At 37.7% G+C, this 26,590-nt stretch overlaps 2 protein-coding genes across 3 annotated transcripts in view; one reads left to right on the top strand and one right to left on the bottom strand.

Moving 5' to 3' along the window:
* The window catches only part of coro7 (coronin 7), a 113,891-nt gene that overhangs the window by 27,152 nt on the left and 60,149 nt on the right, over nucleotides 1-26,590 (bottom strand). The window lies entirely within an intron of this gene.
* On the top strand, nucleotides 1,075-24,863 carry LOC113051699 (vasorin-like). 2 transcript variants are annotated; one of them, XM_026215673.1, is made up of 3 exons: nucleotides 1,077-1,657; nucleotides 9,881-9,935; nucleotides 21,299-24,863. In XM_026215673.1, the coding sequence occupies exon 3, from the start codon at nucleotides 21,327-21,329 to the stop codon at nucleotides 23,328-23,330; it is 2,004 nt and encodes a 667-aa protein (XP_026071458.1). In that variant the 5' UTR covers nucleotides 1,077-1,657; nucleotides 9,881-9,935; nucleotides 21,299-21,326; the 3' UTR covers nucleotides 23,331-24,863. The 2 variants fall into 2 exon arrangements, with proteins under 2 accessions (XP_026071451.1, XP_026071458.1); XM_026215666.1 differs by lacking the exon at nucleotides 9,881-9,935 and having other exon boundaries at nucleotides 1,075-1,657.

Below are 26,590 nucleotides of genomic sequence, written 5' to 3'. Positions count from 1 at the left end.
CAGTTCGGGAGTTCGGAGCGGGATCGCGAATCATTTGAGTCAGTTCGGAGCGGGTTCGCGAATCATTTGAGTCAGTTTGGAGATCGCGAATCATTTGAATCAGTTCGGGAGTTCGGAGCGGGATCGCGAATCATTTGAGTCAGTTCGGAGCGGGTTCGCGAATCATTTGAGTCAGTTTGGGGATCGCGAAACATTTGAATCAGTTCGGGAGTTCGTAGTGGGTTCGCGAATCATTTGAGTCAGTTTGGGAGTTCGGAGCGTGATTCATTTGAGTCAGTTCGGGAATTCGGAGCTGGTTCGCGAATCATTTGAGTCAGTTTGGATGTTTGAATGCAGTTAATGCAGTAGCTCTTTCTAAGGGTATTTTTTCAAAATCCTTTTGCACATTTTATTTATGTTTAGTAGTTCTTTCTAGCTCAAGCAAATCCACAAACTAATAAAATGATTTATTATTAAGGTAGTCTGTTGACTGCTGTATATAAAAGCCCTTCAATATAGTTGTTGTTACCTCAGGGGATGAGGGGAGTCATCAAAAAAAAAAAAAAAAAAAAACAGGAAATATTTTTTTTGGGCTATAATAGAGTACCAGTAACTCTTTTGGGCCACTTAAAGCACTGCACGCATGCATCTTTTCGTACGTTTTTTAAACTACATGGAACAAGACAGAAGCCTAATCACTGTAAACCCGTTCTTAATAGAGTTACTGTTACTGCTGTAAACCTTTGGCATGCACACAGCAGCTGTGGGTTAATAGTTCAGTTACAGGAACATCTAGAGCTGCGAGGCAAGATTTCAGCATGAGAGGCACGTCTTGTGAGCAGCTTTCTGTGGTTTTGGGTTCATAACACATGATCTAAGATGCACTGACTGTAATAGAGACTGCAGGACTTTCAACAAGCTCATTTAAATCCACTCACAAGTTACAAAGAGATATCTGTTGATTCCATTAAGAGTCAGAAAATACTGAACATACATCGATATGAATGAATGAACAGCAAAACACAGACAGACACACAGACAGACAGAGAGATAGATGGATAGATGGATATATATATAGATAGATAGATAGATAGATAGATAGATAGATAGATAGATAGATAGATAGATAGATTGATAGATATAAATAAAGGGGGAAAAAGCACAAATGTCATCGTGTGTGAGCGCATAAATAATATGTAGGACATTCTGAAAGATTTATATAAGGTGGTATATTTTTAACACACTTAACACTAGAGATGTAAATGAAGTGCATGCAAAAGCACAAATGTCAGCGCGTGTCAGTGCATACCGGTCCGGCGAGTTGAAATGCAAAAAAAAAAAAAAAAAAAACCCTGGAGCGCGTCCAAAAGCGTCGCCTCATTTGATGCGCTCGTGCTCTCCAGAAAGCAGACTGTAGACGCGCGCTCCCGCCGCTCCTCCCAGAAGTTAAAGCGCGGCGCGCGCACAGCTCTCCGGAGTTTCACCTCGGACACTCGGACGGGACTCTGTGCGACACAGACTTTCCAAACGGACTCTCTATCACAACCATTACGTATCAACTCCACTCCAGTACACATGAGACATATTTCATATCGCTCGGAAACAAACGCGAGTTGTTGGATAGATACACGCAGGACTGACGGAACGCCTCCAATGCGCCGCTGATGCGCTCGAGCTGGTGAGTCAAACTCAAACTTTAAAGAATGGAGAAGCCAAATGTGTTTTAACACAGTGTTAGTATGTATTCGTGTGAAAATCCCCGCTTTACGGATCTCAAATTCATATGTAGACGAACTACCAACCCATAGGATAAGTATTCTAGCTCTTCTTTATATGATGCATGCATTCATTTAGCAGTCAAATGAGCAGCATTGTTTTTAAACAATAGAGATGCTCTCTAAGAGTTATACTAGATGTGCTGCAGTCAAGCTTCAAAGTTCAGGGGTTTACACACATTGCACTGGTTCACAGCGGTGCATTAGGTTTGATGCTGGTGCATGAGAACAGCTATTCAGATCAAAAGTGTCAAAGTCTGTATTTAAACACTTTAAGTTGCCATGGTTCTTATTGCTTCATTAAAGTCAATACTTTGATTCGGCACCAAATGGTTTTCTAAGAAACTTAAAAAGTTATTTGTAGAACCCAAAAACAGTCAGGTTACAAAACCCTGTTTAGTTCAAATTAGAACCTTGATTTTTTTTTAAAACTGTATATGAATTTTATGCACGCACTCCTAAATGCTATATAATCATGGTGGAATGAATGAAAAGCTCTGAACAACCAATGCAAACGCTGGGGACTTCGAGTGTTTGACCGCAGCAGGACAAACAGATTGCGTCTGGACCGCGCCGGCTTCTATTTCTCTCAGAGAAAGCATATTTCGGTGCTGTTTGCTTTTAATTTAGGAGCTCGCTCCACATCAAACCCCGGCAGCCGAAAAGTTCAGCAAACAAATGGCCACAAGCAGTTTTCAACAGGAGTTCAAAGGTAGTGCTGCGGCTCAAACACCAATCTGTTTAGTCACACGGGCCTAAAGGAGATTAGATGTTATTAATTCTGTTTTACTCGGTGCTGTGTCTGTGATTAGTCCAAGAGATGGAGGAAACGATCAACTATCTTGTCTGGGTCATAAAACTGTCATAATAAACTAAGTGATAAAAATTAATACAATACAGAACTGAAGGCAGAAATAAAAACAGATGCTCTTCTAAAAGAGCAAGCCACAGGTAATACTTCAGATCATATATATACGAAGAATGACAATATATTCATAAATCTTAAAAATATGTTAAAAGTATTCAATTGTTAATAAGTTGACATTGCTTAACTTCATAATATTGCACAGACCTTTAAACACATTTTTTTCAGATGCAAATCTTGATATATTACCATCACAACAAAGTTTGTCAGAGATCTTTCCATTAAGAGAAATGTAAACCACATGTCTGTTACTATTGTGTATATTTATCTCTGCCTGTGTAATTGCAGATTTCAGCGCTAGTTTATGAGAGCGAGCCGATATGGAGAGCAGTGTCATTCAAACATGTGATAATCATCTTTGCGTGGCTCAGAACAGGCACAGGACGTCGTTTGGTGTTTAATTGCATTTAATTAAGTTCAGCGGAAAGCCCAACACTATACTCAGAAGCAATAAAATCCTTCGAAAACACAACTGAAAGCCCCATTCAGTGAAGGTTTTGTCACAGAGGAGCGTTTGTTTGTACACCGGGCTGGACTCTGCACTTTGCTTTGCTTTTCTTGCACAAAATGAGAAGTTTTGTTTTGATTGCATCCTCTTTCCTCGCTGAAGGCTTTACGGACGTCCAGTACATAATGTATCTTAATGCATATGTGAAACCGTGTAAACTAATAAGAATCAGACTCTGTGGATGGCGACCGGAGTACCTTCATGTGTGCGTGCAGCTCATGGTTTCGTACTTTCTAGTGGCTTCCTACATTCCTTGGCACTTGCAAATGTCAAAGAGAGAAGCCCAGAAGAGAGGAGATTACGCAGGTGTTGATTAGACAAAACGGAAGGTGAGAGGATATGAGAAAGGATTAAAACAAATATTCCTGTCTGTGAGGCTTCTTTAAAGGAACAGTTCACCCAAAAATGAAAATTTGCTGAAAATGTGCACACCCTCAGGTCATCCGAGATGTAGATGAGTTTGTTTCTTCGTCAGATTTGGAGAAATGTAGCATTCCATCATTTTCTCACCAATGGATCATCTGCAGCGAATGGGTGCCGTCACAATGAGTGTCGAAACAGCTGATAAAACCATCACAATAATCCACGGCACCCCAGTTTATCAGTTAAGTGAAGTGAACAGCTTTTTTTTTTTAAGAAACAAATTCATCATCCATCATGTTTAACTTCAAACCATTGCTTCCAGGTAAAATATGAGTCTCTATCCATAATATTGCTTTTGGCAGTGAAAAAAGTTTGAATCAGGAGAGAAATATGCACAGATCAAGAACCATTTACAGTCCAAAACAGCTCTAAACAAATATGTGGCTGGATTTTTATGGGCTATGGACATGGTTTATGAGTTATTTAGGATTGAAGCAATGGTTTAAAGTTAAAATGCCTTAGTGGAGTGCTGTGGATTATTGTGATGTTTTATCAGCTGTTTGGACTCGCATTCTGACGGCACCCATTCATCCATTGGTGAGCATGTGATGCAATGCTAAATTTCTCCAAATCTAATAAAAAACTCATCTAAATCTTGAATGGCCTGAATGGATGAGTAAGTTTTCAGCAAAATGTTTATTTTTGGGTGAAATATTTCTTTAAATGTGCCTTCCATGAAGCAGTATTGTAAAACAATAAGCTCCTGTTTTGGTATCATCCAGAATATGTGTCTGACAGCAGACAAAGCTGCATATGTGGCAAATCAAGCACTTCGTGCCAGCTTTCCTCACTGTGTCAAAATAACATCCCTATGGTATTTCCCTACCGTTCTGTCCAAACATCATCACTCACAGCTCAGAACAGAACCACAGGCTTTTGTGCTAAACACACATACACACACAACTCTGCCAAGGCAAACACACACATCTTAAAGTTCTCTTGAAGACCACCTCCTTGTGTCTGTGCTGCGGTATTTCTTAATTGTGTCATGAATGCAGGACATAATACATCTGTCTGTCTCTCCTTACAAAGCTCCTCATAGTCACTGTTGTGTTCATTGCCAAATACTAAACATCAGTGTGTAACTACTGACATGAATGATTCCTCATCATGCAGCTACTTGAGGAGATGTGTGCAGCTTGCTAAGCAATCAGGTTTACTAGGGGCCATATCTAGGGATATCAGAATGAAATAGACACTAACAAGCTAGACTTGTAGAACTTAGACAAAATACTTGAAATATGGCAGTGTCATATTCATAAATATTCTAAAGGTTCTAAAAGATATTTCAAAAACAAACAAAAAAAGATAAAAAGATTCTAAAATTAAAGGTTCTAAAAGATTCTAAGAGATTAATAAAAAGGTTCCAAAAGTCAAAAGATTGTAAAAGACTCTTCAATACGGTTTCTGAAAGACTCCACTTTAATCGATTATAAATTAACATTTTCTGTAAAGTAAAATAATCAATAAACCTTTTACAATAAAATATTTAAAAACATGCTAAAATATTCTACAATTGACTATTATGAAATAACTTTTAAAATATGATAAAACATTCTGAATTAAAAGGTTTAAAAAAATTCTAAAATAAAATAATCAAAACGTTCTACAATAAAATGTTCTAAAATATTCTTCAATAAACTATTCTACATTCAGATTCAAAATGAAAAGATTATACAATAAAATATTTGAAACATTGTAATAGAAAAGATAACAAAAACGTTCTACAATAAAATGTTTGAAATGATTCTATACTGTAAAAGATTCTATATTCAAATATTATAAATTAAAATTTTTTAAAAGATTGTACATTAAAAGGTTATGAACTATTCTACAGTAAAAGATTCTAAACTAAACTAAAATAATATGACCAGGCTTTATCAGCCGGGCTGGAATGGCACTGGGCAGAATCTGAAGGGTGTTTCTGTGCAGATTTGTGGCGTCCTGCTGATTTTGGTTCTCTTTTACACCAGTTAACAGGCCGTCCTCTGCTGGCCCGTGCTTCACAATGCTGGATTAATAGGCTAAAAGTCAGGCAGGAGGTGAAGGGCCAGAAAGAGGGCAGAGAGACGGGGTTAGACAAACAGCGGGCGGCTCGACGGAGTCGACAGGGCAGAAAAAGCAACATTTATGAAAGAATGCAAAAGGAAAGCAGCATAAGTACAAACCTCATCTCTAATTACACACATGTAATATGGCATGTCCGATAGAAGCTTTAAAACAGCAGCTTTCAGGATCTTTCAGGTGGCTTTAGCGCTCTTAAATCAATCTTCAGGATCAAAGAACTGCAGAGCAGTGCTGACCAAGCAGCCCGACTCACCCGTCATCTCTGCCAAACCAAACCAAACCAAACCAAGATCTTGATGGATGGAGCCAAACGATGAGTTCTGAAGAGCCACATTAAGCCTCACTATAAGAGCACACACATGCAATGGTTTCAGGCCTGTCAGCGGTAGCTCAAACACCCAAAAAACCCGAAAAAACCTGCATTTGTCAAACACTCCCGGAGCTGATTCTGTCTGCAACGAATATGACAAAAAATGAGAAAAATGCCGGTTTGTCCACCAAACTATTTCCCTTTAGAAAGCTCAGGGTGGGGGGGATGGGGGAGCACATCCGCCACAAAATTGCTGCATTTTCGCCAAGCAGTAAAAAGAAAAGAAAATGACTTTAATCTACGGCTGTAATTACCTCCTGACTGAACTGTAATTAGGAAATGATCCTTGAACCGAAGACGCAGAGCAGCAGCAGCAGCTCCAGAGACCGCGGCCCTGAACTCTACACCAGGTCAAAGACGCTATTAATGGCTACAGACAATCAAACACAGCACCCTATGAACATGAACTTACTTCACCCAGAAAGTGATAAGTGCAGGATAAGTGTTGGTTTAAGATGTTCAGTCCTTGTTTACATGTTTAGACTCAGCCGTGAGCCGCTGTTTGTGTGAGACCGAGGGTCAGCGTCAAGACGTGGAGTGTGTCGATGAACTGTGTGTGCGCGGTTCACACAAACACACATCCAGCTAGTTTATCCAGCTAGTTCACCTACAGCACCCGTTCCTCTGCAGCTATTTCAGTTTCAGAGGTTAACGGCACTCGTATCTGCTTTCAGCCGGCGCCGATGACTCGGACGCTCTGGATCTGCGTGTGTTTGCAAAATAGTTCGCAGTACAATTCATGTTAAACTATTAAAATAACAAAAAATCTATTGTGCAGCTACAATACTTGCAATAAAGTACCACTGAATTAGCATGAGGTTTTTTTGGTACCATGCTAAGATATGCAGATATTCAAAGAATCATCAGATAAAAATGTAATTGGTCAGAGATCATATGTATAAACTTCATAGGCAAAATTGGCTCCCAAAATGATTTTATATGTATTGTATAATAAGTTATAAATACAGTGGAAGTCTCTATTTACTCTCACTGCTGTCTAAGAGATCTGTAAACATCAGTTAGCATAAGTGGTTTACGTCTGTAATTTGGCCATCTTGTCTGCAAATCACTACAGAGAAGTCCAAAACTAAACTAAACTCCTGCGAGTTTCTGCTAATCATATACTACTCAGAGACACGGATACCTAATGCAGTGGCAGCACGTGACCTGGTTAAAGTGACAAAAGAGTGAGTGTGTCTGACGCGTGGAGTGTGTTTCTGAGTCGGGTCAAACACACTTTGTGCAAATATCCAGTTTCAGGTGTTGCAGAAGTGCAAAGGCACATCAACGACTCATATTTAATACTCAAAACGCTGAATCCCTCTGACACATTACGAAGAAAATGTGTGTGTGCGTTAATAATCACCAAATAACAATCCTCCTCAAAATCCCTCAGTGAATCACTGCCTCTGTTGAGCTGAACACTCTGAAAAATCATAAAATGGTGTTAAAAATGAAAGCATATTTCAGCTCAAAATGATTTATTTTGCACTATTTTACATTGTTTTTATGGCAATTCAGCATCTTCCGCCATTTGTACAATGTGTGAATTCTTAACAATAATAAAAATGTTACATCACGGTAGCCAGAATTTATTTTCCTTTTTTTATTTTGAGATGAAATATGAGCCAGACTTGTTTTGCGGGGTTCATTCTTTCATGCTGTTCCAAGTTAGTTACTTCAGAGAATGCGATGCGAGTGTAGCGATTACTCAGAAGCTGATAACGGTTCTCTAATTGACTGAGTTGAAGTTGAAAAGTAGTGATTTTCTGACGCTGTATCGAGAACAGGTGTTGATATCTGATCAAACTGACTCCAAAACACACAACATGTTTTCCTCGGGGCTCATCATGTGTGACAGTGCTTTCAACACATCTGTGATGACCAGGATGTGTGTTCATGTCAATTGCATAATTCATGTTGTTTCCACACCAGCTAATCAGATCTTCATGATAAGGAATGCATCAACCTTTCAAACGACATAAAGTGTCATATTTCCATAAGATGCAGGTCAGATAGTACATTCCTTGAACATAGTAAAGCACGAATGTTAAGATTTAAGATTGAGATGGAAGATTTTGTTTAGGAAATTAATATTTTGATTCAGCAAGTATTCAATATTACTATTTTTATGGTATTTTGGCCTTGGCGAGCATTAAAGACTTCTATCAAAACCATTAAAAAAATATATTATAGGCCCCAAACTTTAAAGAATTATGCATAAATTATTAATATTTTTATTTATTTTTTTAATAATATTAGCATATATATTTTTTAATTTATGACTTTAATTTAAAAACTTGTGTCTTTGTTAGATTTAGCTCACTTCTGGGGATAATTCTGTAACCAAAGTGAATCCAAACATGCAGAATTATAATAAAACTGAAGCTGCTGAACATGAAGGCAGAAGCAGCACATGAAGTGACAAAAACAAAACTAATACATGTACTGAATCGATACTGCAAGACACGGACTGTGAGTGAGGCCGTCAGCCTGCATTCCTGCACTAAGTGTGTGTGTGTGTGTGTGTGTGTGTGCAAGATAAACACGCCGGACAGCTTGCAACGCTTCACTCGACTGCACTCAACACCTTTAGAGTCGTGCACTGTGTTTCTATTGCAAACACCTACTGAAATCACCTTTACCAGCAGAATCCTACAGTTTTCCACTCAACCCTCTATTACCTATAATCTCCAAATCACATTTATATGAATGCATTTAATAGATGCTTTTATCCAGAGCGACTTACAAAGATGAACAAAAGCAAACCTGTGCTTTTGACACCAGTGTTGGGGAAAGTTACTAAAAGTTTTAAAAGTAATGCATTACAAAATAGCATTACTCCATAAAAAAGATTACCTGATTGCATTAGTTAATCTTTGTGCAATGTAAAGCATTAAGTTACTTTAGTGTTACTTTTTGTCACCTGTGCCTGTTTATTTTATTTTATTTTTTTTATAACAAAAACGCAAAAGTTCTATTTTTGGCAACTGTAAAGGTGCTTTCACACCTAAAGTCAAATGGATATGTCTCAGGTTATATGAAGGGCCTCTGTAAATCATTCCTAATTTATCTTAACATGGGGACAGGAGAGATGTCAGTGAATATAAATGGAAAAACAAAGTCACTCGCTTTTCCTATTTGAAAATGTAACTCAGATATTTTGATGCCAATTTAAAAGTGATGCATTACTTTAATCTGATCACATAACTTGCATTACTTGTAATGTGTTACCCCCAACAAGTGGGAGACTGTGGACAAATTCAAGAAGTCAAGTAGACATGAAGATCCGTTTTATTGTCCTCAATGCTGATCATCTAGAAAAGTAAAATACCTTTCATGTTAAGCATGCACTACAACATTAATACTTAAAGAGATCTGAAAAAAATACAAATTCTGTCATCATTTGCTCACCCTCATGTTTTCCTAACCTTTATGACTTACTTTCTCCTGCTAAACACACAAAGAGAATGCACACATGTGAAGAATGTGGCTCGCTGAACAGTTAACAGTCCCCATTGACTTCCACAGTTCGGACAAAACTGCAACTGTAATATCAGTAAAACTGTAACTGTTTGGTTACCAACATTCTTCAAAGTAACTTATTTTTTGTTCAACAGAAGAAAGAAACTGTCCCTTTAAATATAGTAACGATGCAAAGGGGCACTAATAAAGTGAGGGAGGTGATCGTCCATCTGTGTGACACAAACATGTAGACCCTCTCCTCTCCTCTTCCATAAAGACACATCCTGAAGCATTCTAGCCCCGACCTAGAGTCGGACAAACATCTGTGTGGCACTTACTGAACCTGTGGCCTTCTCCTACTCTTACAGAGCCTGAGGAGAGAGAGAAGGAGCCGACGAGGAGAGCGTCCCGTCACACGCCCCGGTGAGTCTGACATCTACCTGTCTTGAATGCAAATGACAAATTCTGGAGCTTGAAGGAGCCAGAATGGAGGAGATGCATAAACGATCTGGCGCATGCAGCTTCCAAAACCACACATTTGGCTTGAGTCGTAGCCAAAAAACCACAAAACATCGCGTGTCAATAAAACCCCCTCTCAAATCTGATTGAGAGCTTAATGAAAAGTCGCCTAGCAAGGACGTGTGTTCGTCTGTGCAAACTACGCAAGCATAAAGTAAATGTTTGAACCCGTGGTGCTAAGCTCTAATTGAACACACCTGAACCAGCCAATCAGGGTCTTTGGGTTCAGCGGAAAATTTCAGCGGACTCGCTCTCAATTCGCATGAGCTAAACGTTTGCTGGTTTCGAAAGTACAAATATTTGAGCATTGTGCATTGTGGTTACTCTGAAACAAGTAGTAAGTAATGTTTAAAAACTTTAGGCGAACATCAAACTTAAGTCTAAATAAATCAAAATAATGCATAAGTAGTAACATTTTTAAATGTTAGACAAACATCAGTCTAGACGTTTTTTTAAAAACATTCCATGAACAATGTCTGAACAATGTTTCATTAACGTTACTGGAAAGAGTGTTTTTTTCATAATGTTGAGAGCACCATTAAGTTCTGAAAACATTTAAGATATCCAGCTTTTTAAAGGTTTTAAAACTTTTTCTTTGTCATCCAAATGTTATAGAAAACATTAAAGGAGAAACAGTAAGGTTTAAAAACGGTTACATTAACGTTCTATTAACATTACTTCTCAATGTTCTCTGAACATTTTAAAATGTTTTACAAATGTTTTATTTTGGTTATGAGAACATTACATGAACATTCAATTAACATTCTATTGATGTTGCGTTGCATTTGTTCACAACATTGAGAGAACCTTGCCATCAGAACACTATCCAAAGTTCTGAGAAAGCCTTGTGGGTAATATAAGCTGAAAAACATGCATGCTAACATACTAGCACACAGTCTTCAACATGCACACATCTTACACATCTTAACCTTACATTTGTTAGGACAGTCAACTTAAAAAAATCAATTAAATGTATAAAATATTTTATCTTATGCTATATGAAGTATTATGTGTTATGAGGTTCCTGTACGAACACACAAACATTCCTGTAACTAAAGGATTTCTGGCTCGAGCGGTCTGAAATTCTTCTGAGCATTAAAGTTGAAGCGGCGTCACTCGATACTTGGGCACATAGTGACATCCTGCTCGTATTTGTTTTACACTAAGCCTGCGAATGTTCTGCTCCATATCCAGTTCTCCTGTGTACACGCCACGGTGTGTGTTCGTGTTTAAATAAGAAGCTCGAGCAACCCTTCAAACGTTTGACTCGATGCATTACCATCGTTTGCGTAAGAGTAGAGCGAAGGTGTTCAATAAGCACAATGCTAAGATTTACCTAACCTAAAACACACACAACAGAGCCGTGCACGTGAACACACACCCTGCATACACGCTCAGATGTTTACACTATCATAGATGTGCCACAGTGATGTGTGACGGATACAGAGCATGTGCTTTCCATACATTAACCCTTAAAGACTTGAGCAGAGCGAGAGACCGCTTGTGCACGTCAAGGGCTGATCGTGGAGTGCTGACGGATGGGTGAGCGTGAAGAGGCTCATGGGATTGGTCAAATTGAATGTTTAAAGCAGGACAGAATGTTTATGGAGCACTTGGATAGCATGTCTGAGGATACTGGGAAGGAAGAGAGCACTTTTTTCCTTTACACTCTTATGATTTATGACGCACACTGAAAAAAAAAAAAAAAGATTTTCGCACTCATATTTTACAAAAAAAAAAAAAAAAACTAAAATAATAAACATTCTCAAATCATATACTTGAGAATTACATAAAAAGTAAATAATATGTATAATTACATAGATATAAAGTCATTTTCTAAAAAAAAAAAAAAAAAAAAAACTTAAGTGACTTAAAACAAATATGCATATAAACGTTTTTCTAAAATTAATAGATTTTATTTAGAAAGGGAAATTGTATGTGTATATATTTTTTTGTCACTTAGAAATGCAAATATATATAATTAAATGCAAATTAAAATAAAACATTTTACAAAATATTTTTATATTAAAACTCTATATATTAATATTTTGTATCAAGTTTTTTTATTTAATTTAATTGTAATATATATATATATATATATATATATATATATATATATTTTTTTTTTTTTTTTGTGAGTGTATTTTGTGATACCTGAGCACTAGAAAGTGTTACAGGTGCCAACATGTTGATGTTCTGGCATGGATGGTAACCACAGTGCGTAGCTGGAGGTGCATCTACAGTATCTGGAACGTCTCAGCTGTCGGTGGGGTCTCATGGACAAACAATGTGACCTATTGTAACCCATGAAACAGACAGATCCGATTGGCATGTTTATCTTTCCCTTGTGTATAAGACGCTTGTGAATGTGTGTGTGAATGTGTGTGTGTATGTCTGGGTTCTGGATAACGGCCCCAGGGCAACCAGACTCGAAAAATCACCAACGGAAAAGAGGCAAGTTACACAAACAGGTTATCAGTGGGCAAACACCAGAGTCGGCTGGAATGAGGAAAAACGCAGCCTTCCAGGTGCTGTCATCAGTAACACATAAAGACATTCCTAGACAATTGCATGTCGTGATGAGCTCTTGGCTTTCAATAGACCAGTAAACACTCATGTGATGTGGCCAACATGAATCTGGAGAATGAGTCAAGTTTTGAGTAATGTCTTCATATCTGAGATTGTGACGTTTAGAAAGTAAAAATACAAATAAATAAATACAATTATGCACACACACACACATACATATATATATAATACAAAATGCATTTAAATTATAGAATTACAATGCATGTTTTTGTATATTTATACATATTTAAATTCTACTGCATTGTGGCATTATGTTCAAAACAGTTAAGCTTATTTTTACATTTACATTTACGCATTTAGCAGACGCTTTAATTTAATTTTAAACCCAAAATACTGTCAGATTCTTTAGTGTAACATGAAAAGGTTATTAATATATAACATTTAAATTATTTGTAAAACATGGTAGCATTTGATGTACTGTCTTTAAATTAATTAAAATTATTTTTACTATAATAATAAATAAATAATTTAAATTGAATAGAAATAAAATAAAATTGTAAAAAATGATAGAATATAATACAGATAAAAGTCATTTATTTCCTCCTTTTTTTTGCAAACTTGCTTTTTACATTAAAAATGAAATGTGACTTTTTTTTCACCAGACGCTTTTATTTCAAGCAATGTTTGCTTTGATTTCAATTGTTCAAAAATAGCCATAGAGTTAGTTTTTCGTTCATTTATTTTAAAATCGCAAAGATAAGAAATGCACTCTTTTATTGAAAAACAAATACCCCACCTTTAATAGTTGAGCATATTTACAGTACAAACCTTGTCAGTGAAGCATGAGGGCAAAAAACAAGCAATCATATTCAATAAATCGAGATTTCGATTATAGGTAATACCATCCAGCCCTACTTGAAATAACATCACAGTGCAAATAAAACGGTAAGATTACTAGAAGATCATATTATCTTTATGATTTTGAGATAAAATATAATATTTTGTGACAGGGGGTTTTATTAGCATTCACTGCACGCACAAAAGACCGTGTGAAACACACAAACGACGCTAACTGTAGCATCGCTGTCACATGATGTCACCCCTGACAGATAACACAGATGGTGGGCTAATGATGGTCTGATAGTGACCTGATCTGTGGCTCAGTGGTAAAGCATTGCGTTAGCAGCGCAAAAGGTTGTGGGTTCAATTCCCACGGAAGACACACATACTGGTAAAAGAATGTATAGCCTGAATCGCTTTGGATAAAAGCATCTGCTAAATGCATACATGTAAACGATAGAGGAGCTGTCAGTCTGACAAAGAGATTCAGATGCTCGTGCATGCTCAGATACCACGCATTCTTACCTGCTGCACATATAATTAGCTTGTTTGCATGTGTAAACCTGGCACGCATTACATCCACGACTAAGAATGGCAAGCGTTTACCTGATGGTGACTTTTTATGATGCCCGTCACAAGCGACGTTAGGGGCAAAGAGGTGAAGTTTCTGTTTGATTTGTGTGCTAGCAACCCACAGAAGCTTGATGTACATGAGCTGTAATTTATTTAAGCGATCGCTATAAAAAACAATGGATGATTAGGCGCGTGCGATGGCTTGTTTGAATGACAGAACAGGTAGAGTCACTTCAAACGAATGTTTAGTGTTGCATGGAAGTACGGAGGAATTTAACACACACCGGGTTACATAATCTCATCCTCTCTTAAGTTTCCAGTTGCCCGTTCTCTCGCTGTATTAAAGCCATCACAGCTGTGGATGTTAGTGAGAACAGCATCTCTACTTCCTCTCCGGTCCAGCGGGGAACACAAACACATTATCACTTCATTTCAGACTTCATGACTGCATGTTTAACACCACATCGCCTTCCTGACACTTAAGTTCAATCAAATGTTCTCTGTTTTATATGTTTTTTTCTCTTAGGTGGAGCACAAAAGAAGATATGTTTAAAATGTCTTGAACCCCAAATATCTTCTTTTCTGTTTCACACAAGAAAGTAAGTCCTTTAGGCTTGAGAAGGACATGAGAGTAAATGACAGCAAAAAGGAAAATGTTTGGCTGAACTATACCTTTAAGGGCCGTCCAAAAGTTCAAGATATATGGCACTGTATAAATATAATACATCTAAATATATCTACCAATGGGCTAAGAATAATAAACTTGCTTTAACTTAATCTGCTCAGGTTTGTTGCTTCAGCTATGTTCACATCAGCCAGTTTTTAGGACGGTCTCCTCGTCATACTGGCATTTCAAAAAACTGTCAGTCCTTTAAGAAAGAAAAATAACAACACTGGCAAACTTTGCTAGCTAGCAGTGTGCACTTCAAAGGTGTGTGCAGATGAGCAGTGTTCTTGTGTAACCCGAGTAAACCTGAAAGGTCCTGTGTTTATCTGTCATTGAGTGACTCGTGACCTTTGTAGAGCTGTGGCACAAACCTGAAGCCCACTCAGATGATCTCATCTCATCGAGAATAATATCTAGAATGCTAACTTGTGGGTCTCACAACCATTGGAAAACTTTTAAGCCAAATCTCCAAAAAAAATGTTTTGTTAAATCATAATTATGGCATTAAAAGTTAAGATTTCGAGATACTAATTCATAATTATGAGATTTAAAAAAATGAAATTGATAGTCTATGAGATAATATCATAATTTAACTTTTTTTCTGTCATTATTTAAACTCATAATTATGACTTTCTCATAATTTTGACCTTTGTTATAATTCTCAACTTTTCATATCATTATTTAAACATTTTATGTAAATGATTTTTTAAATTTACATTTCAACTGAGTTTATAATTATGGCTTATTATCTCATAATTGAGTTTGTCGTAATTTAGTCTTTTTATCGCATAAAACATCATAAATAATTGTTTAGCTCACAATTGATATTATCTCACAATTTCAACATTTTGTCAATGACTTATCGTCTCAATTTCAAGCTGTCATACTTTCTCTCATAATGACTTTATCTCATTATTTCATTCTTCGCACTAAATGTCTTTTTATCTCAATCTTTTCTCACAATTTCATCAATCTCATCAATCAATCTCAACAATCTCATAATTTTTAAATTTTATGTAATAATAATGACTTCTCATTACAGAGGTTGTCAAAATTTAGACTTTTTATCTCTCAATTTACGACTGACGTCATAATGACTTTTTATCTCATAATTAATTTTTTGTCATAATAATGACGTTTTATCTCATTTTTCAGAAATGTTCTTCGATACACAGTAGCTTCTTAGAGAGTCAATCTTAATCGATAATCTCTGTAACATGGAGGTGCGCTGATAGCAGGGTTTTGAGATCACTGATCAATCAGTGCTGATGGGGGAGATCGGTGTCAGCATGCATCAAGACCCGCACAAATGTGAATTAACAAGTGTGCATGCTTGCTAATAGCCTGATCTCTGTCCTCAGCGGCAGACGCAATGCTAACTCCTCAGAGTGAGTGCTTGTAAATCCATTTCCTTTTGGATTGCTCTCTCTGAAGTGTACTGCAGTCTGTCCGTCCCTTCCTTTCCGGCAGCCCACACGGCTGGTCCCTTGAGAAGCACACAGTGCTCCAGCTGCAGTCTGGCGCGGGTCACGGCATCTGCACAGGCACACATCTGGAGCGTTGGGTTTCAGCACAGCCTCGAGAGCGACAACAGGCTGAAAGCACCTGCCCGTGCTCGGGATCGTAACTCAAAGCTGCTGATGAGATCCGCTTGCAGCCGAAACAGAGTCTAGACGTGCCCCCTGCAGCCTGCAGACGGACAGCTAACTGAATGGCGAACACTGTCGATTCTTTGTTTCGTAAATGAGTGTTTCAGGCTGAGGTTGTGGGCAAAGATGGTTATCAGCACCACCATGAAAGATCAGGGTGATTGTTTTCAATGGATTCACTGTGACTGAAGCTGATCTAACTGTTAAGGGGTTACGCAACAATTCCTAACTCTTATGAAAATGTTGAATGAATCCTTTATGTCTTGTCTAATGGGCCCTGTCCGTGTTTATTATAGCTAGCCTGCATTTAAGAGGAACAGTTCACTCAAACAAATTTAACAATATATATTCTTTAAAATTATAAGTACTATTTATTATTTGAATTTATGTGCCTAAATATAAATATTTATATTTCAAATTATTTAATATTATTTTGTTATTAGATCATACTTTATTTGTATGACTAAATGTAATTAGAATAAATTCTAATTATTAAATAATCATTTAAAACTATTTATTAATTTATTATTTAATTTTGTAGAAATATTTAAAATTATATTAGTTATTAGTAATTTTCAGTAATTATACTTACTGTATTTAAATATACAGTATGTCAAAATGTAGTTTTAATCAATTAAATGCATATTTAATAATAATAAAATGCAATATATTTATTTAATGTGCTAATTTAATTAGGTAAAATATTAAATTATTTGATAATATATTTATTATTTGATCATACTGTATTTTAATATAAGTGATTAAATAAAATGTTAATAAGATAAAACAATTTAAACAATTTATTTAAAATATATTTATAAAAATGTAATAATATTTACATTTATCAATAAAAGAAATGCTACATTTATTAATAGACCTTACTGTATTTGAATATGTGATTTTGTCAAATAAGGACATTGTTCTGTCACACAGAGCAACGCTAAAGCCATAGCATACCGTGAATACAGTGAATGAGTCATTAAGTTGAGTCACTGTATAATTGTCGTGTTTCGGGAAACGGTAAACACTTAAAAAAACATCTTCCAACACAAAGCAACAACATGAATGACAGATTAAAATTTGAGTTAACTATTCCTTTTACTCTGATCACAATGCAGAAAAAGAGCAGTGTTTTATTCCGTCTGCTCCATTCAGACAGGACTGTCTTTTATGTTTACCGCAGACAGTAAAGGCAGAGACATGCTCTTATCCAGGTCATGGCTGTAAATCCTAAACCAGAAGAAAGCTTCCTTCATCTAATGATAGGCACGCTTCACAAAAACAAGGAAGAGGGAGCGGACGAGCGCAGGCGTTTGTGTGGACGTCTGGTGAAGACAAAAGTGTCCTAGTCAGCATCACCCTCAGCTTTGATCTGGGTCTTCTGTTGTGGTCGCATGAATACATCAGAATGAGTGTTTAACCTAGTGAACTTGAAACCAAGCCTTCTTTGTCCTATTTAAAACTCAATACTCTCTACTAGACTGAATTACTACACACTCCACAACAAAGGGGAAAAACACACAGCATCAGGTTTGGCAGGTACAGTCACATTACATAACACTCAACCTCCTCCTGTATGATGTGGGCGTTTAGGGTTAATGAATGAATCTTGTTCAGTAATCTACTGCGAAATAAAACACCACGAGATGCTGTCAGGGTCCAGAATTAATGGATCACCTGAATTTGGAACAGAATTCAATTTTTTATACATACAGGACAGACCAAAAGTTTGGACACACCTTCTCATTCAAAGAGTTTTCTTTATTTTCATGACTATGGAAATTGTAGATTCACACTGAAGGCATCAAAACTATGAATTAACACATGTGGAATTATATACATAACAAAAAAGTGTGAAACAGGTGAAAATATGTCACATTGTAGGTTCTTCTTTTGCTTTGATTACTGCTTTGCACACTCTTGGCATTCTCTTGATGAGCTTCAAGAGGTAGTCACCTGAAATGATCTTCAACAGTCTTGAAGAAGTTCTCAGAGAGATGCTTAGCACTTGTTGGCCCTTTTGCCTTCAGTCTGCGGTCCAGCTCACCCCTAAACCATCTCGATTGGGTTCAGGTCCGGTGACTGTGGAGGCCAGGTCATCTGGTGCTGCACCCCATCACTCTCCTTCTTGGTCAAATAGCCCTTGATGCCTTCAATGTGACTCGACAAGTGAAATCTCGCAGATCCTTAAAAACGAGCTAGAGCACAAAAAATCAGCTTCCTTCCTTTATTTGGTCCATGTCTGATATCGTACGAATTCAATTGAGGCCATTCCCACGGTACTCTGAGATCCAGACGCCATGGGACAGGGCCGCCCTACGACCCCCTCACAATTAACCGCCCATAAAGCACTGCGCTCCACCTGTTATCGGGTTATGTGGAAGGTCTGCGTGTTTTTTTTCCCCATCGCTGCCTCCAGTAAAACATCTAATCAGCTCTCACAGACTGTAAAGCGTCATGCATCACTGAACGGAGAGCTTTGGGTGAAGGAAACGGTGCATGTGTTACTCTTTCACTCACCCTTGTTCTAAGATCTTGTTGATTCCATTCATTATAAGAACAGCATGTATACGGTGCCAAAACATGTCAGCGAATTCATATCAGTGCCCGAACATGACAAAACATTGCTTTCGTGCACTTCTGAACCTCATGTGATCTTCCTTCCAAGTACTGACATTTCAGACACATTTTTTTCATGTTTGTGTCAAGAAAAAGTTTCATTAAATAGAAAAAAAAGAAAGACGGGCCAAACAGCGCACACATAATAAGCCGAAGATTAGTTTCATTAAAATATGCATGCACTTGGCTGCGAGCCGGAGCTTTTTTTTTCCTGCTTTATTTGCTCTGAGCGTCAGCTAAACTCAGTGTCAAAGACAGATGCTTGTATCACAGCCAGCAAGTCAATGAGACGGAGCACAGGAATGTCTAAACCTGCTCCAAAGCTTTTTAGAGCGAGAGAGAGAGGAAAAAGACATCTCTCTCTCGGGATGACTGTCCCTGGCTGAACTTAAGAAACCTTGAGTTGCTGACGGTGGTGATGTAAGGATTGCAGTTTCCTCGACACATACAAACTGGGATTGAGAGGTTTGGTCGAGTCACGATGTATTGTGTTGGCTTCACAGTTAAAACAAAGAAAATGTACAAAAATATGTTTCTTTATATCACAGTTTTTTTTTTTTTATAAATAATTGTATTTATTATTGAGATATTATTATAGTTTTTATTAATATTTTGAATACATTTTTGTTGAAATATTTTGTTTAGATTTTAATTTTGGTTACATGCTGTTGTCCTAGTTTTAGGGTGTTTTTTTAATGTCCATATATGTGTTTCATTCATTTTTATTTCATATTTTAGTACATTAAATTAAACTATATTAAAGTAAGAAATGTTGCTGACATATATTAAGTTTAAGGTTTTTTTATATAGAATTTTATTTAAAAATGTATTTATTTCTAGTAACAAATTTTTTTTTTGGCTTTAGTTAACTGTAACGACGCTGAAACATATGTATATATATATATATATATATATATATATAGAGAGAGAGAGAGAGAGAGAGAGAGAGAGATATTAAATGTGAAATATTGTTATATAAATAGTATTAAAAATATTTAAAACAATAACAAAAATGGCAAAAGCTCATAACAACAAAATGACTAAAACAAGATTAAATTGACAGCTGAAAAAAAGCTAATTCAAAATATTAATAAATACTATAATTGCATGTGAAAAATACTAAAATAAGATTGACGTCACATCAAAGAGCCCACTCTCACTGAAAAGGCATGATTTCCAGTCACTTTCAGCAAGAATGCACCCTCAAATATAATTTAAAAATATCCAGACATTATTGAAAATATGTTTAGAAACTTGCACTGACCGCAAACGACGACTAGAAACTTAGCAGCTTTCAGCCAACACAGAATAAAATAAATATAATATATTTCCTATTGTAAATAACTGCAGAACAACACAGGGATGCTTCAATGATGCAGCAGGAGGGAACATAATGATCCTACTATCTCTGTACTATTCAATAAAACCGAGTGAGGGAACTTCACCTCAGCATGAACTTCTAAAATAAAACCCCCCACACGGTCCCAGGGAGAAAATGGAGGAGAATCCTGAGGGAGAATGAAACATCCCCACCCCTCCTTTCAAGGCCAGATACGGCTGCGACTGATCTCACAGTAGATGATAAACCACTTCCCCAGCTCACTTCAATCTCGCAAATTCATAGCCGTTTATCTCTCTTGTTCCTCGCTCTCCTCCCCGACTCTTCGTGTTCCTCCCCAAAGGTGTCTGAGTTCATCTGATGAGCTCTGTGTCCGGTGTTCAAGGTCAAACCTTTTTAAAATTTGAGATGGCCTTGGCACGTACCAGTGCATCTTTGATCTCAATGTGAAACTGATGTATATAAAATGAGTGAATGTTTGGAGAAAGACACAAAGTGTACAAATCACTCCCAAAAAGACTCTCTAAGGCCACCGTTTGCAACAATCATTCAGTATGTGTGCTGTAAACAATTAAACAGTATCATTTCAAAATCTGCTAAAGGTTGCATAAAATAGCATTATCCAATTGTAAAATGTTGTTTGTTTGATTTAAAACAACATCACCTTTAAGTCCAGTATTAGGATCCAGCTGGCCTGTACGTCACTACCACAAACTATTGTCTGAATACAACCATGTCAAGAGAGCTAGCCTTTGATCATCCTTTGAAAGCACTTAGTGTAAAGCAAGCCTTTTGCTCAGCCACATAAAACGGCTGACCTCGTAGACTCCATGCCGTTTATTGCAGTATGCTGTGAATTTGCTGTAAAAAAAAGAGTAACTTTATCAAGTTTATCAATTATCAATTTACTTTAAAGCTTTAATCTGTATTTCATGCCATTTCTAAACATTGTCAAAGTCAAAGGCAGGTGTATGTTTAAACATATTTTTAAAGTAAAAAATACAATGGAAAGTTGATGCAATGTTTACTTTGTTTTCTTGTTTTCTTGCAGGCTTGAAGGGGTTATTGTCGGCAGCAACATGAAGCTCTTACTCCCTCTTCTGTTGCCCCTCCTCTTCTATCAACAATTGTGGTCCCAAGCATTAGCCGGCACCTGTCCAAATGACTGTATTTGTCAGCCAGAAGACTACATTTTATGCTTTAACCGCAGAGACACTAAAATACCCAACAAAGTACCCACAACGACTAAGAATCTCTATGTGTTCAAGAACGGCATTGAATCCCTTTCCCAAGAGGATTTTCTTGAGTTGGAAAGTCTAGAGATGCTGGATCTAAGCCAGAACAAGTTGACCGAACTGCCAGATCATGTGTTTGAACCCTTGTCCTCTCTCCAAAACCTGGACTTGTCGGCTAACCAGATCGTCCATATATCCAAGGACAGCTTTGCTGGACTAGAACATCTTGAGAGGCTATATCTCTACAGCAACCTCATAGAGAGCATCCACCCTGCTGCTTTTGATGGCCTACAGCAACTACTGGAGCTCAAACTGCAAGGTAACAAACTGACGATAATGCCTGCCCTGAAAATGCCCCAACTGCTTCTGCTAGACTTACGGTTCAACAGCATCCCATCGCCAAGCCCAAATGACCTCCAGACTCCCAGGTTGGAGTCACTGAAGCTGGGTGGGCTGGGGCTTAGCAGTCTGAACGAGGAGCTCTTGGGAAGCTTCAAGAACCTTCATGAGCTTGACATCTCCAACAACCAGTTAACAACCTTTCCAGGGGTTTTGCGGGGGGCAAGGGGCTTGGTTACTCTGAGTTTGGCTGGGAATCCCATGGGACCTGTGAAATGGGAAGACTTTGAGGAACTCTCTGAGCTTCAGGAGCTGGATATCAGCAATCTAAGCTTGCAAGGTTTGCCAGAGACCTTAACACAGCTCTTTCCTCACCTACAAAGGCTGACCGTTGCGGAAAACCCTTTCAATTGCCTTTGCAATCTGGCTTGGTTTCCTAGTTGGCTGCGAATCAGGGAAATTCATTTGGGTAGGACAGAAGAGACACGCTGCCACTTTCCTCCTTTAAATTCCGGGAAGGTGCTGGAGAGACTTGCGCACCGAGAATTTGGATGTCCGATTACCACAACTGTTGTGACTCGGACAGTAAAGACCACTGCAGTACCTCTAGCCCCGGTCACCAGTTTACCAAGTACCACTCATGCAGTCCTCCCAGCCAAACCTAGTGATAACCCTTCTACGGAAACCGACAATGACCCTCCACCTCCTACCCCAAGTACTAGTATCGACCCAGATCTCAGATCAAACTTCTGCCCACCCAATATCTGCCTTAACAGAGGAACATGTTGGCTGGACAACAAAGGACATTTGGAGTGCATTTGTCAACCAGGAACATCAGGGAGATACTGTGAAAAAAAGGACCCACTACACCACGAGGAGCCTACAGAGCTACCGGATCCTGAAATAACAGCAATGGTAACTAGCTCCTCAATTCACTTAGATCTTCAGAGGTACATCATTATGCGCCCCCACATCCGTGGTGTAAAGTTAACTTACAAGAAACTTTCTGGACCGGATAAACGTGCCAAGCACCTCAACCTTCCAGCATATTACCTGGAATACACATTGCGTGGACTTCAGCCAAACTCTACGTACTCTGTATGTGCCAGTCCAATGGGTGAACCTGGGGATACGGATACAGTATGCATAGAGACCCAGACGCTCAGTCAGCAGCCAACTCCCACTGGAGCACGCCTGAAGGAATCAAAGCACAATACAATGCTCATCCCTTCAGTCGCCATCCTTCTTCTGCTAGTCCTAGTAGCCGTGGCTGTTGGGGTAGTTTGCTACATGCACAAAAATAAATCAAAGGGACACCTGGACTTAGGATGTGATCCTTCGCAGCTGGAGCTGGAGGGTCAGGACAATGGGACACTACCTGAAAAGCTAGAGATTATCTCCTGTCCGTCAACAACACAGAATGGTGGCTTGGACTTTGAGGTGCCCCTCATGCAGGATCAATGTACTGCGAACAACAACATGAACAGTTCGAAACCTTCATATTTCTGATAATTGCTAAAGGTTTGTGACGTACTTGCATGCTAAAGCATGAACGATATGGCCTTACAAGGTACCACCGTGGACAGCGAGACCAGCCACCAGGTTCTTTGTAAAGAGCAATGGTATTTAGGTGATTCCTGGTGTAATCCTACAAGGGCATTTCCGTCAAAATGACATCCTCCTAAGTGCCTTTTTTCATCTAAAAAAAAAATCTGAAAGATTGTACATGCCATACTTTCAACCAAAGATTTTGATGGATTTTAAAATGGCTGCCAATCGTTAAAAAGGGCGTACAGCTGACTGAAAAAAAATGTAGGTGAAATTTCGATGTGTTGTGCATGTGTGCAACTCTTATGAGCTGCGCTAACTGTGAGTGGGTAACTGAAGATATGGACTTAAGTAACGAGGCTGACTCATATGATGCTTTGTCTAACTGATATGCATTGTTTCTTAGTTTTGTATTTGTACCTTTTTTGTAAATGTTTTTGTACAGATATGTGACTGTTACCAGGCGGCTGCTCTTCCCCCATATCTTGTGACTTAAAAAGCATACAAAACACCAGATTAAAAACTTTGAAGATTAAAATTCACTTGAACCACCGAGTGAAACAAAGGCTTTAGTTTAGAAATGTCAGACAGTCTAAGCAGCTGAAAGTCTATCCAGACACGAAACTACAGTAAATCCTTCCTCTATTTTTTAGCCCCTATCCCCCTTCACCCTCAGAAAGAGACACCAGGAAGCGGATTAATATACATTATGCTCTATTGTAAACACAAAATAGACTCACAATATATAATTGGAAGCTTCTTTAAAATAATTTATTTATATTGCAAAAATATTTAAAAGGGGGTTGTTACCTAGGCCCTTCTGCAAAATTAACCTTTGCACTATTTACATTACTTGGCAGAGATTTCCAGTCAATTGCAGTCAACAACATTTTGCCTTAAGACAGGTTTACCTAAACCAGTCTAATAACACACACACACACACACACGCTCCCAATTCTACTGATCTTACCATTCAAGTGCAAGATATAATTAAAGAGCATAAAACAATCTAAAAACAATCGAGGCTGTCATTTATCACAATAAAATTTACCAAAAAACTGAGAAGAGACGGTGGGAAGGTGTGCTGATTTACCTCTGTGAGGAAATATGTGTATATTTTAGCACTTGTTCTACAACCTCTCAAATGATGTTTCCAAAAAATAATAAGAAAACATAAATATGTTATTGTTTTTAGTGTATCTGAAACCTTCTGCTTAGAAGGAAGAGGATTTGTAATTGAAAATATGTTTGTTGTTGTTCTTGATGGGGATTATCCAAACTGGAAGAAAAAAAAATCTAAGCAGTATGAAGTATTGAAAATATTTGTGAATATTTTTGATAAGATCTGCCTATAATTCTCCCTGTTTAATTTGGGAAGCTCTTTTTTATACTTTTCTTTTGTCAATAAGGAGATGTGTGTATATGTATGATATGTATTTTCAAAAAGCTGCAAAGAAGATAAAAAAATGAATTAAAATAAAAGACAGTTTTATACAATATTCTCCGTTTCTGGTTCACGCTTGCTGATCTGATTAACAATAAGGTTCACTGACACTGAATGCATGTCTCTGTTTAATGTGTTTTGTTAATAATATTTAATTATTTAGGGGAGTTTGCACACTGAGAGAGCATTAGCATCCTCAACACCTTCTGCAAATGCACCACCCAAAGCAAACTTACATTTTAATTATTATTATTTTTTTATTTTTTTTGAGAGCCAGTGAAAGATAACAGATTTTGCCTTTATGGAGAAAGCTTGAGGTAAAGAAGAATTTTTATTAAAAACCTAATAAATGTCGTTTTGCCTCCATCCACGTCATCTGACTGACGCTAATGAACATGGTTTGTTAATACACGCATCCTTTAGTTTAGACTGTCCACCTGTTTCACAGGTACATCTGGACGGGTTTGTAACAAATGCTCACACCGTCTCCAGAATCTGCTTATCTACAAGCATCCAGCTGCAATCTGTTGTATTTTAAAACATTTAACAGCACAAACACATGAAACAGCCCAGCGCAGTCCAGCATTTCCATTTGTAATGAGTGCAATCATGTCAAACAATTAAAAACAACAAAAACTCTCACATGGTTTCGTCTGTAAACTCAAACTGAGAGAACAACGGCCAAGGCATCAGATGGAGGCAAATTTGACCAAAAAATGTACAAGCACACGTCAGTCACAGGATGTGTGTGTGTGTGTGTCTGCTCTCCAGCTTTTCAATAAAAGGCCTCCATTATTCTGTGATTTTAAGAGAGCTGGTCCTCTGGCCGCGCTCCAAAGCCAGACTCAACCTGAGCGGCTCAAAGGGACTATTGTAGACACTCGAGCTGACTTTTTCAAATTGTCTTCCAAAAATTCCACTGAAAATGACTGCTGAGTAAATATTGTTCTGCTCCTTGTTTTTAAGTTGGGCTGCAGAGGTTTTGTTTCCACGCTCAGCTGTAGAGTGATGAGGCCAGGGTTTAAAACGTGTGTCGTGTGTCTTACGGAAAGAGGTTCCCATTCACATATTTGTCCTGGTTTATTCCTCATTCTTGGCATAAATGCGCCTACTGTTACACCAAACCTACAAGTAAAAACATGACTATGAACCTTTTAATGATAAAGAGGCTGCGAGGGATCGATTTACAGTCTAGGGATGCAGTGATTTATAATTCTGGCTGAAAACAATAAGGCCAAAAAAAATTTTTGTCCAGTAAACAGAAAAATATAGTATATATTAATTCAAAGAAAATGTAAAAAAAAAAAAAAAAAAGGAAACAGAAAAACACTTAAAACTATTATGAAAAGCTTGTAAGCTACTAAATAATGTAGACATCATGACAATATAATGTGCAATAGGACGGATAAATATAGCTTTTATTTCTATAAGAAAGACTGAAACTGAATTATGAAAACTAAGTCTAGTGAAGGGAAGATCTAACCAGCTAACCCTCTAGCCTTTTGGTGATGCTACAGTATATTGTAAAATAGGAAAATGTAATCTTAAAATATTGTGCAGACTTGTTGATAAGTAACTGGCACCAGGGAGTTTTATTTTATCATTTTTTTTGCACAAGGAGAGCAAGACACAAAAGCTCATTGCAAAAGAGGCTGGCTGTTCCCAGAGCTCTGTGTCCAAACACATTAATAGAGAGGTGAAGGGAAGGAAAAGATGTGGTAGGAAAGTGTAGAAGCAACAGGGATAACTGCTCCCTGGAGAGGATTGGGAAACTAAA

This window comes from Carassius auratus, chromosome 3 (genome assembly GCF_003368295.1).
Source record: "Carassius auratus strain Wakin chromosome 3, ASM336829v1, whole genome shotgun sequence".
NCBI lineage: Eukaryota > Metazoa > Chordata > Actinopteri > Cypriniformes > Cyprinidae > Carassius > Carassius auratus.
The sequence above is the reverse complement of the archived record's forward strand: the minus strand, read 5'-3'. Positions and strand labels throughout refer to the sequence as shown.